The sequence below is a fragment of the Tachysurus fulvidraco genome, chromosome 8 (assembly GCF_022655615.1).
Source record: "Tachysurus fulvidraco isolate hzauxx_2018 chromosome 8, HZAU_PFXX_2.0, whole genome shotgun sequence".
Taxonomy (NCBI): domain Eukaryota; kingdom Metazoa; phylum Chordata; class Actinopteri; order Siluriformes; family Bagridae; genus Tachysurus; species Tachysurus fulvidraco.
This window is the reverse complement of record NC_062525.1, coordinates 17343788-17358156: the sequence shown is the minus strand read 5'-3', so window position 1 is coordinate 17358156 and position 14369 is coordinate 17343788. Positions and strand designations below refer to the sequence as shown.

The 14369-nt window shown below is 40.1% G+C and overlaps 1 protein-coding gene across 1 annotated transcript in view; it reads left to right on the top strand.

Annotated features, from left to right (window-relative positions):
- atrnl1b (attractin-like 1b) overlaps nt 1–8843 on the top strand; it is a 110449-nt gene extending 101606 nt beyond the window's left edge. Inside the window, exons 28-29 of the mRNA XM_027140657.2 lie at nt 13–127; nt 6616–8843. Coding sequence (XP_026996458.2) covers nt 13–127; nt 6616–6740 — 240 coding nt within the window. The 3' untranslated portion in view covers nt 6741–8843. The remainder of the gene's footprint in view (nt 1–12; nt 128–6615) is intronic.
- The last annotated feature ends 5526 nt before the right edge of the window (nt 8844–14369 follow it).

Here is a 14369-nt window from a genome sequence, read left to right as displayed (position 1 = left end):
CTCTCTTTAAAGGCTCCCCCCAAACCTATAGCCTTGGAGCCGTGTTCAGGAGGCAAAGCAGCAGTTCTGACCGTGCTCCTGTGCCTCCCAAGAGGACCCTCAGGGTTTCCACCTCCTGGACAGTCAGGTATGTATTTCATTTATATCTACATACAGACAAACCCTGATGCACATGACTAGATGTACAGTCGTATGCAAAAGTTTAGGAACGCCTGAAAATTTCCGTGATTTTCATTTATAAATATTTGGGTGTTTTGACCTATCAGATAACTGAAGGACATGTAAAGTAATAGTTCAGTAGTGAAATGAGGTTTATTGGATTAACAGCAAATGCACAATATGCATCAGAATGAAATTAGACAGGTGCATAAATTTGGGCACCCTAACAGAAAAATCACATCGATTTTTTAGTAGAAAGCAGAAATAACAGCCTCTAGACGCTTCCTATAGCCTGTAATGAGTGTCTGTATTCTGGATGAATGTATTTTGGACCATTCCTCCTTACAAAACATCTCCAGTTCAGTTAGGTTTGATGGTTGTCAAGCATAGACAGACCGCTTCAAATCACCCCACAGATGTTCAATGATATTCAGGTCTGGGGACGGGGATGGCCATTCCAGAACATTCTACTTGTTCCTCTTCATAAATGCCCAAGTAGATTTTGAGCAGTGTTTTGGGTCGTTGTCTTGTTGAAATATCCAGCCCCGGTGTAACTTTGTGACTGATTCCTCAACATTATTCTCAAGAATCTGCTAATATTGAGTGGAATCCATGCGACCCTTAACTGTAACCAGATTCCCAGTACCGGCACTGGCCACACAGCCCCACAGCATGATGGAACCTCCACCAAATTTTACTGTGGGTAGCAAGTGTTTTTGAACAGAGAGAAGAGCGATACACACCTTCTCTCTCCACCAAAGCTACAACACCACTGCCGCTTGCAGCCGTTCAGCTCCAGATGTCACCTAAACCCGGCCCGATATCATGATCGTGACGTCTCTCAGCTCCCAGTTAACCTCTCGTCCATGGAAAGTCGCACAAACCCGAGAGAAATACACCACAGTAAATAAAATGGAAATAATTTAATGTTCCTTGGGCGGCCCGGTACCTGTCCGTGGACCGAATGGTACCGGGCCGCCCAAGGAACATTAAATTATTTCCATTTTCCGGGGGCATTTTCCGGGAGCTGGGGACCACTGCCCTAAACCATAATGTTGAACAGTCTTTGTTTTCAGATCATTTGAGAGTTGTTTTGAGGCCTCCATGTTGCCTACTTGCAATTGGCAACTGTCTATGAAGTACAAGGCTTAATGAGCTCACAAAACCAATTGTGTGTTCTAATTAATCAGTGCTAAGTAGTTACAGGTATTCAAATCAACAAAATGGCAAGGGTGCCCAAATTTATGCACCTGTCTAATTTCGTTTTGATGCATATTGAACATTTTCTGTTAATCCAATAAACCTCATTTCACTACTGAAATATTACTTTAGTGTCCTTCAGTTATGTGATAGATCAAAATGAAATTGCTGATCCAAACACCCAAATATTTATAAATGACAATCCTGGAAATTGTCAGGGGTTCCTAAACTTTTGCACATGACTGTATACTGACAATTATTTGGCTTCATCATAAAACAGTGACATGCTAGCTTTAAATAGCCATCGAAAATAGGATTGTGACGTGCCATGTTTGCCCAGCTGTGCTCTAAACACATTTGACAACACACATTTCTCACCCTGTGAAACACCAACATACCCTGTTGAATATTTGAAAGCACATCTAACACCAGGGAGCCAATTTGATATGTAAAAGTGCCTCTTCTGGGAAGATACAATTTTGTTATTGTGTGAACTTGTAGCAGGACAAAAGTGGCCCTGAAAATACAAACAATAAATGACTACAGAAACAAACTTTTGACAGAATGTCCATGGGGAATTACATAAAAAAAAAAAAAAGACTCGACAAAGCTAGGCTGGCAAACACGTAAACTATTTATTTATTTATTTATTTATTTATTTATTTATTTATTTTTGTTGCACTGATCAGAATAAAAAGCATCTTTTTGTCGTTTTTGACATTGTTTGGCTGACACTGTAAATACAACCCAGTGAAGCACAGCATGGTGTACTGCTCATCAACCTCGAGGGTAAGAAGGTGACACCCAACTAGTGGGCAATCTTTCCAGAAAACTGCACTGAATCAATGCAAAAAAAAAAGTGCATTGTTTAAAATGTTTCATCCACATAAATCACGTTAGCACACACTTACCGCTAGACATGTCTCTGTCCTCGTTTCCGGCATTTGTGTGCTTTTAGTGTGTGGATGTGAATCCTAATTTGAGTAACGCGTTTCTCCTCCCGATATGCCCCCTCACGATACCGACGGAGACTTGAAGGTGCTAAAAGCACGGTGGACACCTCATTGCCTCTCCGTGCTAACACTCAGCAACAGGTTGAGTCACAAATATTGTCTAAAAACAGCATGTGCCCACTTCATGTACTGTATCAAGGTTCCTGTGAAAGATGGAGGAACTTGCCATAATATTGACTCATTTTGCCTTCAGTTTGCTGTTTTCTTTTTCCTACACGTTTAATTGCTTCACCTTGCTCACCGGGTTTATGTTTTGATGGCTTATCTTTTAATGTATTTGCTTGCTATAACGAGCTTAGTTATTGTGAAGAAGCGGTTGGAAACAGAAGTCGTCTAAAATGGGACCACGGCAGAATTTTAGCAAATGGAGACGCTTCATGTTGTAGACATTCTTCTAATGGGTTATTATAGATTTGTTAGAGATGGAAGTACACGTGTGCATATTGTTACATTATTCAGACTAGAAATCTGAGCTCAGACAGGAAGTCAGTCCATTGGATCCATGCTAGTGGTTTGAGGTAGATGATGTGTGTATGTTGGTCATATCCTCTTACACCATAGTGACTCACCTCGCTGTTAGTCTTGATGTCTTTGGTCTTGGTTAGAGAATCTCTACCAGGCTCTGTGGTCTTTTCTTACATGTAAACCGAGACACAGAGTTGTCTCTGTTCTTGACGTCGAGGGTTGCTCCCAAGTGTGTAACAGTGGAGTCAGTTAAGTTATGAGAATCTGAGAATCTATACTTATGCGCAGCTCCTTTCTTCCATTTTTACGTCATTCGTACTTGTTCTAAGATGTAAGCATCATCGAGCTGTATCTCGGGACGCTTTTAAGACCGTGTGAAGGTCGTGATGTGCCGCACAGTCTTGCTGAACTTTAGATCAAGATTATCAAAAACCTTAAGTTATGCCTCTTCCTTCTTAGCCTCGGAAGGTCTTGGCTAGTCATCTGGCTGTTTTATTTTATCGAGCTAAAATGTAAATTACTTAATAAAATTAAAACGAATGCACTAAAGTCAAACTGCAATTTAACGCTCTTCTATGCTTGCAAATCATGTTAAACCCTGTTGCTATGGAAGCCTGAGAAAGGTTTCCAAACTTCCTACCAATCATTGCTTTCACAAAGAGATGTTAAACACCTAAAATATACAGCAATTGTGTTTATTTTTATTTTATATTTTTTTTTTGGAATACATAATCCCAGAAATGTTCCATTTATGCCTGCTTTAATAAACCTTTCCGCTGTAAGTGATGGTGTGAGCGAAAGAAAAGCTTGTTTATTCTTTCCTCTCACAGCTAGACTGTCAATCAACATGCTGCTTTATGAAACCTCAGCTCAGCTTCCTTATCACAAACTGACTGATCTGGAAAAAAAACTCCTGTTTCAGTGCATCCCCTAATAGTCCTGGTTGACAAGCATACCGACTCAAAACGCTACCACTGCCATTGTGCAACAGCAGAAGAATCAGCCTTTCATTCTGAAGGGCGGCTGTTTCATATGTCGTCTTGTTGTGCTTTGTCATTAGAGGCAGAGCAGAGAGAAAGAGGCAAAGAATATTCTCTAAAATGGAAGCTAATGCTCAGCAGAGATCTTTGTCCTGTCAAAGCAAAAAAAAAAAAAAAAAGACACCGATTTGAATACACCGATTTGATCTGTGCTTTTTAAATGTACGAAACCTGTACATCTGCATGGGTGTAAAGTAAAGTCAGCTTATGATTTCAGAGTGCCGTGCAGTCATGAAGGCTGTCATCACCATGCAGCTGCACATCTCCCACTACCTATCATGAAGACAACACTGTTTTATTCAGTCGTGTCAACTGCTTGCAGCTTTATTAGATCACTCACTGCTGTACGATTCAGTCAGCGTCATATGACACCGGAATCTCGACTATAACCTACTGGTCCTGCTGTCATCATGTGCTTCCTGTTGATAGCAATACAGATAAGCAAGTGAGCCGGTGACTCTTATGTACTGCAACAAAAAAAAAAAAAGCTTTTTAGTCATTCTAAAATAAATATTAATGGTTTAAAAGACTCCTACACTCTGATTCGGCATCTGATGACTCTTCTAGTCAGAGCAGCAGAAAGTTGGCTTCTGTGGAAACTTTGTTAAAAAGTAAATTAAATGATGGTTTTTTTATGGTTATTTTTTTTTTTTGATAAGTGGGAAAGGCATCCATGATTGTTAAAAGTTAAACATCAACAACATTAAAAGCAAACCCGTGAGTGATTTATGCTATAAACCAGTGGTCCCCAACCCCCAGGCCGGTCCGCAGACCAAATGGTACCGGGCCGCCCAAGGAACATTAAATTATTTCCATTGTATTTACTGTGGTGTATTTCTCTCGGGTTTGTGCGACTTTCCATGGACGAGAGGTTAACCGGGAGCTGAGAGACGTCACCTAAAGCCGCACCAATACCGCGCATGCGCAAAATATCATGATATCGGGCCGGGTTTAGGTGACGTCTGGAGCTGAGCGGCTGTAAGCGGCAGTGGTGTTGTAGCTTTGGTGGAGAGAGAAGGTGTGTATCGCTCTTCTCTCTGTTCACCGGTACTTTGTCATGTTTAACAGTGCTTGGTGTACGTGTATATTGTGTTTGCTCAAATTTAACCCACAAATGAGCAAAAATGAGCACGAAACACGTCGTTAGAAAGTTAGAAACTCTGCCGGTGTTCTGGATTAAAGTCATGGCGGAATACCCTGAGATTGCCACCACAGACAGCACTTAAATCCATATCGCCATTTCCGACATGCTCTCTGTGTGAAGCGGGGTTTACTGCTGTGACGGCAACCGAAACAAAACAAGGGAATAAACTGGACATAAGCAACACACTTCGGCTGTCATTGTCTCCTATTACCCCAGATGGAACCGTCTCGATGCAAAGCAACAAGCTCAGGGTTCTCATTGATTTAACGTTTAAATATAGTTAAATAAAAATTATTTATTTTATTTTAATTGTACAGCCGCCACCTCCGGCGGGCCGCGGTAAAATGATCAAACATTGACCGGTCCGCAGTGAAAAAAAGGTTGGGACCACTGCTATAACTCATTACTGACACATCTGATTCTTTGTTTCAGCTTATTTCAAAATGGTTTACAAGGCTTCAGGTGTAGGGAGCAACACCAGGTCACTAATGCTGGGATTGATAGTTAAAGCATCAGAAAACACCTTGCAGCACGGAACTGAGCTCTCAAGGACACGATTTGTGTATCTTGGCTAGCAAAATACATGGTGTAGCAAGTTTGGTCAGCTAAATGATTTAGTCCAATAAACAATTAAAAAAAAAAACATTGGCTGTATTTTTTGGGAATTACTTATGCACTAAACTAGAGACTGTCGTAGCTTCTTGGCACATGTTGGCATTTTCTCTACTCTAGTTCATGATGACTAATGAATCATATAAATTGAAGCAGGTTGGAATTGCAGCCTTAGAGTCCGTTTGTTCTTGGATGTAAATCCTGGTTGCTTGGAACAGCCATGGCTTCAGCTTGGCAAGTTAAATCCAATTCATTATGGCCACCCGTTCCTGAAGTAATTAATTGTTCCACTCAGATAATTGTATGGCTGAAATAGCAGGACTCCCTGCACCAGGTCATGGCTGTTTTGTTTTGGGATGGATTTGTGAGATGGCACAGGGAGACATTTTTCTGGGGGTCGTGTCTAATGGCTTTCTCTTTCTCAGCCTTTTTCCTCTGAATGCTGCCATGAAGCACAGCAGTAGGGCACACTGGGCTCTGGGCCATATTTTCTACACACCAGAGATGTGTGAGGGATATCCCATAAAGCAACAAATCCATGATGGATAAAAAAAAGATCATGTACTTGCTGGAATTTGGTGCTTTGTTCTAACATTGGATTCATTATTTGGAAAATGACCCAGATTTGGTTTCTTTAATCCAGTTGTATGTCCATATATACAGTAAGTAGCCAATATTAGACCCATGTCATAGTGGTGTCTACTGGCTCGGACCTTTAACATCGATGCTTGTGTTTCCATTTCTTTTCTTTCTCTCTCTGTCTCTCTCTTTTTTTTTTAACAATTTAAATAGCACAAGAAGAGTTTGACTTGATTTTTCCCAATAGCTAGACCGTGTTTACACAGCCGCTGCTGCTATCAGTGGTGTTCATCTGTTTTCATGTTATGTCTGAAATAATAATAATTATATGCAATCTTGCTTGGTATGATTGGAATCCAGCCGCTATGTAAACTTGCCTTTTCTTTCGTTTGTGTTTCGACAGGTATCGCTATAGCCAGTGCACTGATCGACACCTCACAACAGAAGCCCATGGACTTTAAAGAGAAGAATCCAGGCTTAAAGAACCGAAAAGCTCTGCCTACAGCTCACCAGGGCACCTGTGTGTGAGGCTCATTCCCCTTGTGGCTGCCATCTTACCTGAACAGTCCTTTTCCAAAGAGCTGCGCTTTGTTCCACTGCTGTGGGGCATCGGCAGCATCTGTTTCCACAGAGAGATCCCAACGATGGGGTTTTGCTAGGTAGCAGAGTGCTTCGTCCTCCTCCTCCTCCTCCTCCTCCTCTTTAACACTAAACCTATATCAAACTCCTCCTGCACTACAGCATGTGGATCTCTCAACACACTTCACTATTCCTTCTGCCAATCAGCTACTGTATGTCTCACTAGAAGTCTTTTTTTGGACAGAGCAAAAAACCTTTTCCAAAGTATCTAAATTCAGTCCTATCCGAGGTTCAAGGCTTTAGTCTGGACCTCCTTAAACAGCTTCATAGTCTTTTGAGCTGGACTGTAATCTGTAAAACAAACAAACAAACAAACAAAACTGGCCCGTCTCCCTCTCCCCTACAGCAGTGAGACTGCCGTCCCTCTCATCTGATTTGTACCTTATAGTGAGGACAGAGGAAGTGCGAGATCTCCGCTGCTTACCCAGCAGTCGAGCCTTTCACAGGTGACGTTATAGACTTTTGATGGTATTGTATATGGGTGTAAAGCCCGTTTCTTTGCTTGCCAAGTACACTCTGTGTTAGCTAAAAAGCTTCTTATTTACCATTAAATGCATTTGTAACCAAGTCGGGCTTTTCTAGTTCAAATCCAAGTTCTGTCTTACTGTACGTAGCACAGAAGAGCTGTTAGGTTTGTTTAAGCTAACAAAGTTTTGCTGCTGGTTATATATAAGATTCGAAAGAAATCGATCATGTTTGACTAAAAAAAAAAATAACATATAGCAAAGTTTCTATGTTTCATCTGTCTGCTATTCTTGCAGAGCTTTTGCATGACATACACACTAGATGCTTTAAAAGTCTTTAAGTCCGAAAAAGAGTCTATATTGTTTTAGCCTATAAAACAGTGGTTGGGGAAAAATAACATGCAACATTTCCAGCCATAGAACCCGACACTGATGTGATGAACTCGTTTAAATGAGATGTGACACAGTGGCTCAGTTGTATAGTATTCTTATTATGTAATGTTACTGAAAACACGACTAGGAAAGTTTTTGTCTTAAATTTTTTTTTTTCTTTTTTTTTTCTTTTTTTTTGAGAACGGCTTGGTACTGATTGAAAAAAGGATCGCCTCGTGGTGTAAAACATTTCTTTATAATGGATTGTCAGTCTCTTACGTTTCACATATTGTGAATGCAGCAGTTGGACTTTGGGCACTGTTGAGGCTGTCAGTGATGGAATTTAACTCCACATGCTTCATCCTGATCTCACAGGAATCCCACCAGGACAGGCTTTTCCACAACCCATGCACTTTCTTCCTCCAGCTGAGAGCGAGCCATTAGCAATATTACCAATACAGGACCCGAAGAAGAACGCTCGTGAGGAAGTGTACTGCGCTCTTCCACTCATGTGCTCGTGTAACCCACAAACAACTCAAATGTGAATCACTTGCTTCTTCATCTAGATATTCTAATGGTTATGTTCACATCTGGATTTTATTCTTGTTTTTGTTTTTGTTTTTTTTTTATTAAAGAGCATTTAAAGGTCACATTTCTTTTAGGTCCATGCTTTGTACAATACCCATTGTGGTGGTGATGATGATGATGATGATAAACCATGTCTTTTACAATGTATGTGAGAAAGAAATGTTAGTTTTGTTTTGATAACTGATTCTTGTGTAATACCTCTGTTTTGTACTTTAGTCGTCGACGTCCTGTAACTAGCTTTATTAACCAGTTTTTCTTATTCTGCATACGGTTGCAGTTTATTGCAGCTGTTCGAGGAGACTACTTTGGGCATTTGTAGTTACTTTCAGAAGTCTTCGGTGAATATGAACGATATTTTGATCAGGTTTTTTATTTCAAGCCTGCTTTTGAATGCGAGTAGTTGTATGCCGTAGGAGCACAATGTACAGTCCCGTTACACAGGAATCTCACTGTAAATCGTCACAAAATGTGGAATATGAATGAAACACTCATTCTTAAGTGCATATCATTCATCTTCAGTGTATTTTAAAGATGGACTGAAAAATAAAACACATGATTCATAGGGCCACTGATGTTTTGCACTTTTTGTGTTAACATGAAAAACTGTTCTTTTTATCTTTTATTATTCCCATTTGCAGTTTTAAACCTAATCACTGTTGCCAGGTCTGTGATTATCCAACACAGCAGAGATACTTTTGAACTGTAACTGTTGAATTTATTTTTTTATTGGCTTTGCTTAGGACGTTAGACACTTTGCATACATTAGGTTTTATTTTATTTTATGCAAACCATAAATGCATTAGTAATGGGTTTGTTATTCATAATGTGGTTCTATTGAGCTCCTGAGTAGCGCAAGAGAAAAGCATTCACCCTGATGTCAGGGGATAGCATATCTAAATCCTGTCATAGCCAACCAGCCCTCAAGAGAGGAAAATTTGCCTGTGCTTTCTGGGTGAGACGGATAGGATTCTCTCTCGATGACTATCATCTACCATCACTGAGCACTTTATTAAGAACACTATACTTATACTGGTCGAGTCTCCCTTTGCTCTCAAGAGCCTCAGCTTTTCAACAATGGCATAGATTCCACAAGATGTTGGCCACGATCTTTTGAGATTCTGGTCCACATCGACTGCATCACAACTGCTTCAGTTTGCTTTACTCCCTTGTTGCAGATTTTTCAGGTTCTTCTGTATCCCAAATGTTGATCTACTGGATTCAGATAGACACCCAAAACATTCCCCACACCATCACAGCATCTCCACCAGCCTGGAATGTTGACACAAGGTAGATACAGTCCATGTATTCATGCTGTTGGAGTATTTTAGATGTGCTTATAACCACTACAGCCTCAGATTTCTGTTCCCAACTTCTGCTGTTGTAGCTCATCTGCCTCAGGGTTTAACATGTAGTGCATTCTGTTTTGTTGTTTCCATATCAGAGTAATTATCTGAGTTACTATAGCCTTACTGTCAGCTCGAATCAGTCTGAGCTCTCAGGTCAACAAGGTGTTTCTCCTTCAAAACCGCTGCTCACTGGATGATGTCTTCATTGCTCCATTCTGAGTAAAATTTAGAGAATGTTTTGTGTGAAAATCCCAGATCAGCAGTTATAGAAATACTTAAACCAGCCCAAATGACACCACCATGTCATAGGATTACATTTTTCCCTTTTCTGATGGTTCATGTGAACATTAACCGAAACTGGTGGCCTGGATTTTATGCATTGCACCGCTGTCTCTGATTGGTTCATTAGATAACAGCAATGATGTATAGGTATGCAGGTGTTCTAAATAAATTTCTTCTTTTCTGCTGGTGTAAATAGGCTGTTTTTGGAAGATCTGGCAACTCTGAGACCGAACGACATTCCAAAAAACAACGTCTTTAACCTGACTGCTCAGATCTGGCAACTCTGAGACCGAACGACATTCCAAAAAACAACGTCTTTAACCTGACTGCTCAGTGTTCATTATTTGTGGAAGAATTGACTACAATAATCGAGTCTGTCTTTTCTTTTTTATTTTATTTTATTATTTTAGATACTTGGTATTTTACACAGAAGATGAGTTGACTTAAGTTTTGGGACTTTCTGTCTCTTCCTCTATTACTCAGACCTGCGTACCTCGGTGCATGTGTGTCACTAAACTCTAATTAGACGGGGAATCTGCTCAGGTGTAAACGTTGCCCAAAGAGACAGAGTGAGCTGTCACTGCTGACTAATGTTCATAAACACACTCCGGGGAGCAGTGTGAATAACTCCTTGCACCTTTGTGGATGTGTGTGTGAGGATGTGTGTATCCTGTTGCTCAAGAATGACGGAAACAACCTGAACACAGATCTGTGTTTCACAGGCTTCGATTTAACACGGCAGGGTGGTAATGTCTTACAAATCTGCAGTACACACACTGACACTGCGGTCTGAATGTCAACTCACTCACTCACTCATCTTCTACCGCTTATCCGAACTACCTCGGGTCACGGGGAGCCTGTGCCTATCTCAGGCGTCATCGGGCATCAAGGCTGAATGTCAACTATATATTTAACTATATATTTATCCCGTAATCTAATTAATAAAGTGTCTTTTATTACACTATTACATTAACGCACAGTTTAAAGATATTAAACATCTTTCTGTAATGTTTTGTATTTTCTGCATTTGCTCCTCTGGTAGTGCCATGATAAATACTTTATTATTAAAAAAAACAACAATAAAAACACAGCTTTTCCTGTTCATGTGTGAGTGTGTGTGAGACAGAGTGTGTGTGTGTGTCTGTGACTGGTTGGGGCTTTTTGATTACACCATTTTTGATGCTCCTCTTCAGAATACTAAGCTAACAGCTGCTTATAGAAACACGCAGCATTTTGCATTTTGTCTTGCCGACTGTCTTAAAATTCATAAACCATTCAGATGGAAATGCGTCTTTCTTTCACTTTCTCTCCTCACCTCCTTTTCAGGAATGAGGATCAAATAGCATTTCCATGGAGATGAATCTGTCAGCCGCAGGGTTATAACTCACAGTGAGTGTCTGTTCCGGGTTTCTGTATGTCTCGGATGGATGTGTCAGCAGACGAGTGGAGTGAGGGATCCCTCAGCTCTTCTAGCTTCAGGAGAAGCCCACCTTAAATCAAGGTGTCTGCCGCTAACATTAAGAGATATTAATGAGTGTGTGGCTTACTGCTAATACAGAGGGTGAGACAGACAGTGAATGATGGTACGGTTACATCACTTATCTCTCAGTGCCTTAACCACAAGGAACAGTAAATCTCTCTCTCTCTCACACACACACACACACACACACACACACACGCGCACACATTCACACTCGCACCTATTTCAGAAACCAAGGATTGCTCTTGTGGGATGAAACTTATTTTATTGTAGAGCATTTAACCCTTGGGTTCATTTTACAGATTATATATACTGTGTGTATATAATATTATATATATATATATATATATATATATATATATATATATATATATATATATACTGTGTGTATATAATATTATATATATTATCAATGATGATGATAAATCATTTAAACAGCCCTGACCAAACAACCCTTATTGGCCACATTATAAACACACGGAGGTTTAAATGGCTATTAAAGGGATGTTTCCACACCAATGAGTCATTGTAATTGTAATTAGTGTCTGTAGATAAATAGTTACTGAGTTTCTCAGATCATGAGAAGATGCACTGACTAATATGGTGGTGCAATAGAAGTGTGCTGGACCCGTAGCCCATAGGCATGCTGATCAAAACCGAGCTCTGTTAACTTTTGGGAGTCGTGGCCTAATGGTTAGAGAGTCTGACTCGTAACCCGAAGGTTGTGGGTTTGAGGCTCGGGCTGGCCACGACTGAGGTGCCCTTGAGCAAGGTACCGACCCATCACACACACACACACACACACACACACACACACACACACACACACACACACACACACACACACACACACACACACACACACACACACACACACACACACACACACACAAAAAAAATGCAGAGAATGATTTCTGAGTATGGGTCACGTCACTGACTTGGCTGGATACTGCACCATGGGGAAGACAAAAGAGCTGCCAATGGACCTGCTAGGGGTTGTGCGAGCTCCATGTGCACAGAATAGTTATTAAAAATTGATGGCAAAATGAATGCAGCATGTTATTAGAAAATACTGGCAGACAATTTGTATTATTCAGCATAAAAGCTGCACATGGGAAGCTCACAGATGTTCTAACATGACCATGATCTAAAGCAAGGCAAGGTTGACCCTCCAATGGCTAAAAAGCTGAAGGTTCTGGAGGCCATCACAGTCTCCTGACCTCAATATTATTGAGCTACTGTGGGGAGATCTCAAAAGTGCAGTTTGTGCAAAACAACCAAAATTTTTACAGGAACTGGAGGCATTTTGCCAAGAAGAATGGACAGCTATGAGAGCCACCTGAGAGAATTAAAGATCTCCTGCACAATTATTACAAAATACCGCATGCCATCACTGATGCTAAAGGGGGCAATACTAATATTAATATATTAATAAATAAAGGTATGCAAACTTTTTAACAGGGTTTTTGTTCCCTTATTTTATTGCCTTAGATTTGTTTGTATCATTCTGTTATGCCTTACATATTAATGTGAGTCCTATAAGAAATAAAAGAAATTAGTTTTGCCTTCTCACTCCATTTTATTTATTTTATATATATATATATATATATATATATATATATATATATATATATATATATATATATATATATATAAATTATTAAACACCAGCAAATAATAAAGAAGTCATAACAAGTTGCTGCTTTAAAACTGATTGCAAAGAAATCTACTGAGTATTATTGTCCAGCTTTTGTGCTTATTTATTCCTTTATTTATTTTTATCTTTACTGTCATCAACGAGTGACTATTGGGGACTGCTTTATGAATATTAATGAGCAGTGGGAGGAGTCATTGCAAATCAGAAGCCTTTATTTTTATTTGGTCATGCATACATTACAGTATCGTGTGCCATTCTTTCTTCGCCTATCCCAACTTTTGAGAGGTTTGGTTCAGAGTGCAGGGTCAGCCATGATTTAGGGCCTCTTTAAGGGCCTTGCTCAAGGGCCCAACAGTGGCAGCTTGAACCCCAATCCTCTAATCAAAATCTCAGAGTCTTAATCACTTGAGCCACCACTGCCCTTTATAGAGATGTTAACTGTTAGCTTTTTTTTTGTTTCAAATACTGTACATACCCATAAGGTGTTTTGTCATGATCTACATACTTGATAATATATCTCCATTCTCACAGCAATTTAAACAATATTAATGGGAATGAGGGTGGGAGGGTAAATAAGAGATGGACAGTGACTAACCAATTTTAGGTTTTATATTCATAAAGTCCTTTGCTCTTATTCAGTCCTCGTTTGTATTCAGTTATTATTTTGTCCTTATTCAGCTCGACGCAAAATTTTCAAGGTTAGTGACAGAAAGTTTCCAGTTTAATGCTGGGGGAAAAAAAATTATTAATGGTGTTCCACATTTGGTTAAAATATCCAACGAGACATTTTGGCTAGAAGAGAACACGAGTTAAAGCTAAAGCACATTTACTCAAGCACCCTGTTGAGTATTTGATGGAAATGCCATCTTGCTGAGCAGCATTTTACCTAAGAGTGTAGGCTGAGCACTCAGTTCCTGTGAAGTGAAATGTGCTCGTGGTCAATCAAGCGATGACTCGTACATAGTAATTTTCCTTCTTTCCTCAGGTTGTACAAGCTCTTCTTTAGATATTGCATGTGCGCATAGCTTGGCCTTTGTTCTACTTTGTTTTCTGTCAGCGCTCTCAGACGCTTCTTTATTCCGACTTTCTTGAGCATCTTCTGAAATGAGTCTCGAACTCTGCTGGAAAATTGACAAGCAGCTGACCTTGCAGTGCAGATAAATGCCCCGGCTCAGCCCTCGCTGTGCTGCTGTCATGTCTTTCCTAACGACTTTTTTTTTTCTCCTCCAGGCTGCAAATTGCATAGCCGAAGCGGATCTGGTCACAAAGGCTTTGCTTATCCTCCGGCGTTGTAGTTGCCTAAAATGAGCATGGAGGATGTGCACCCAT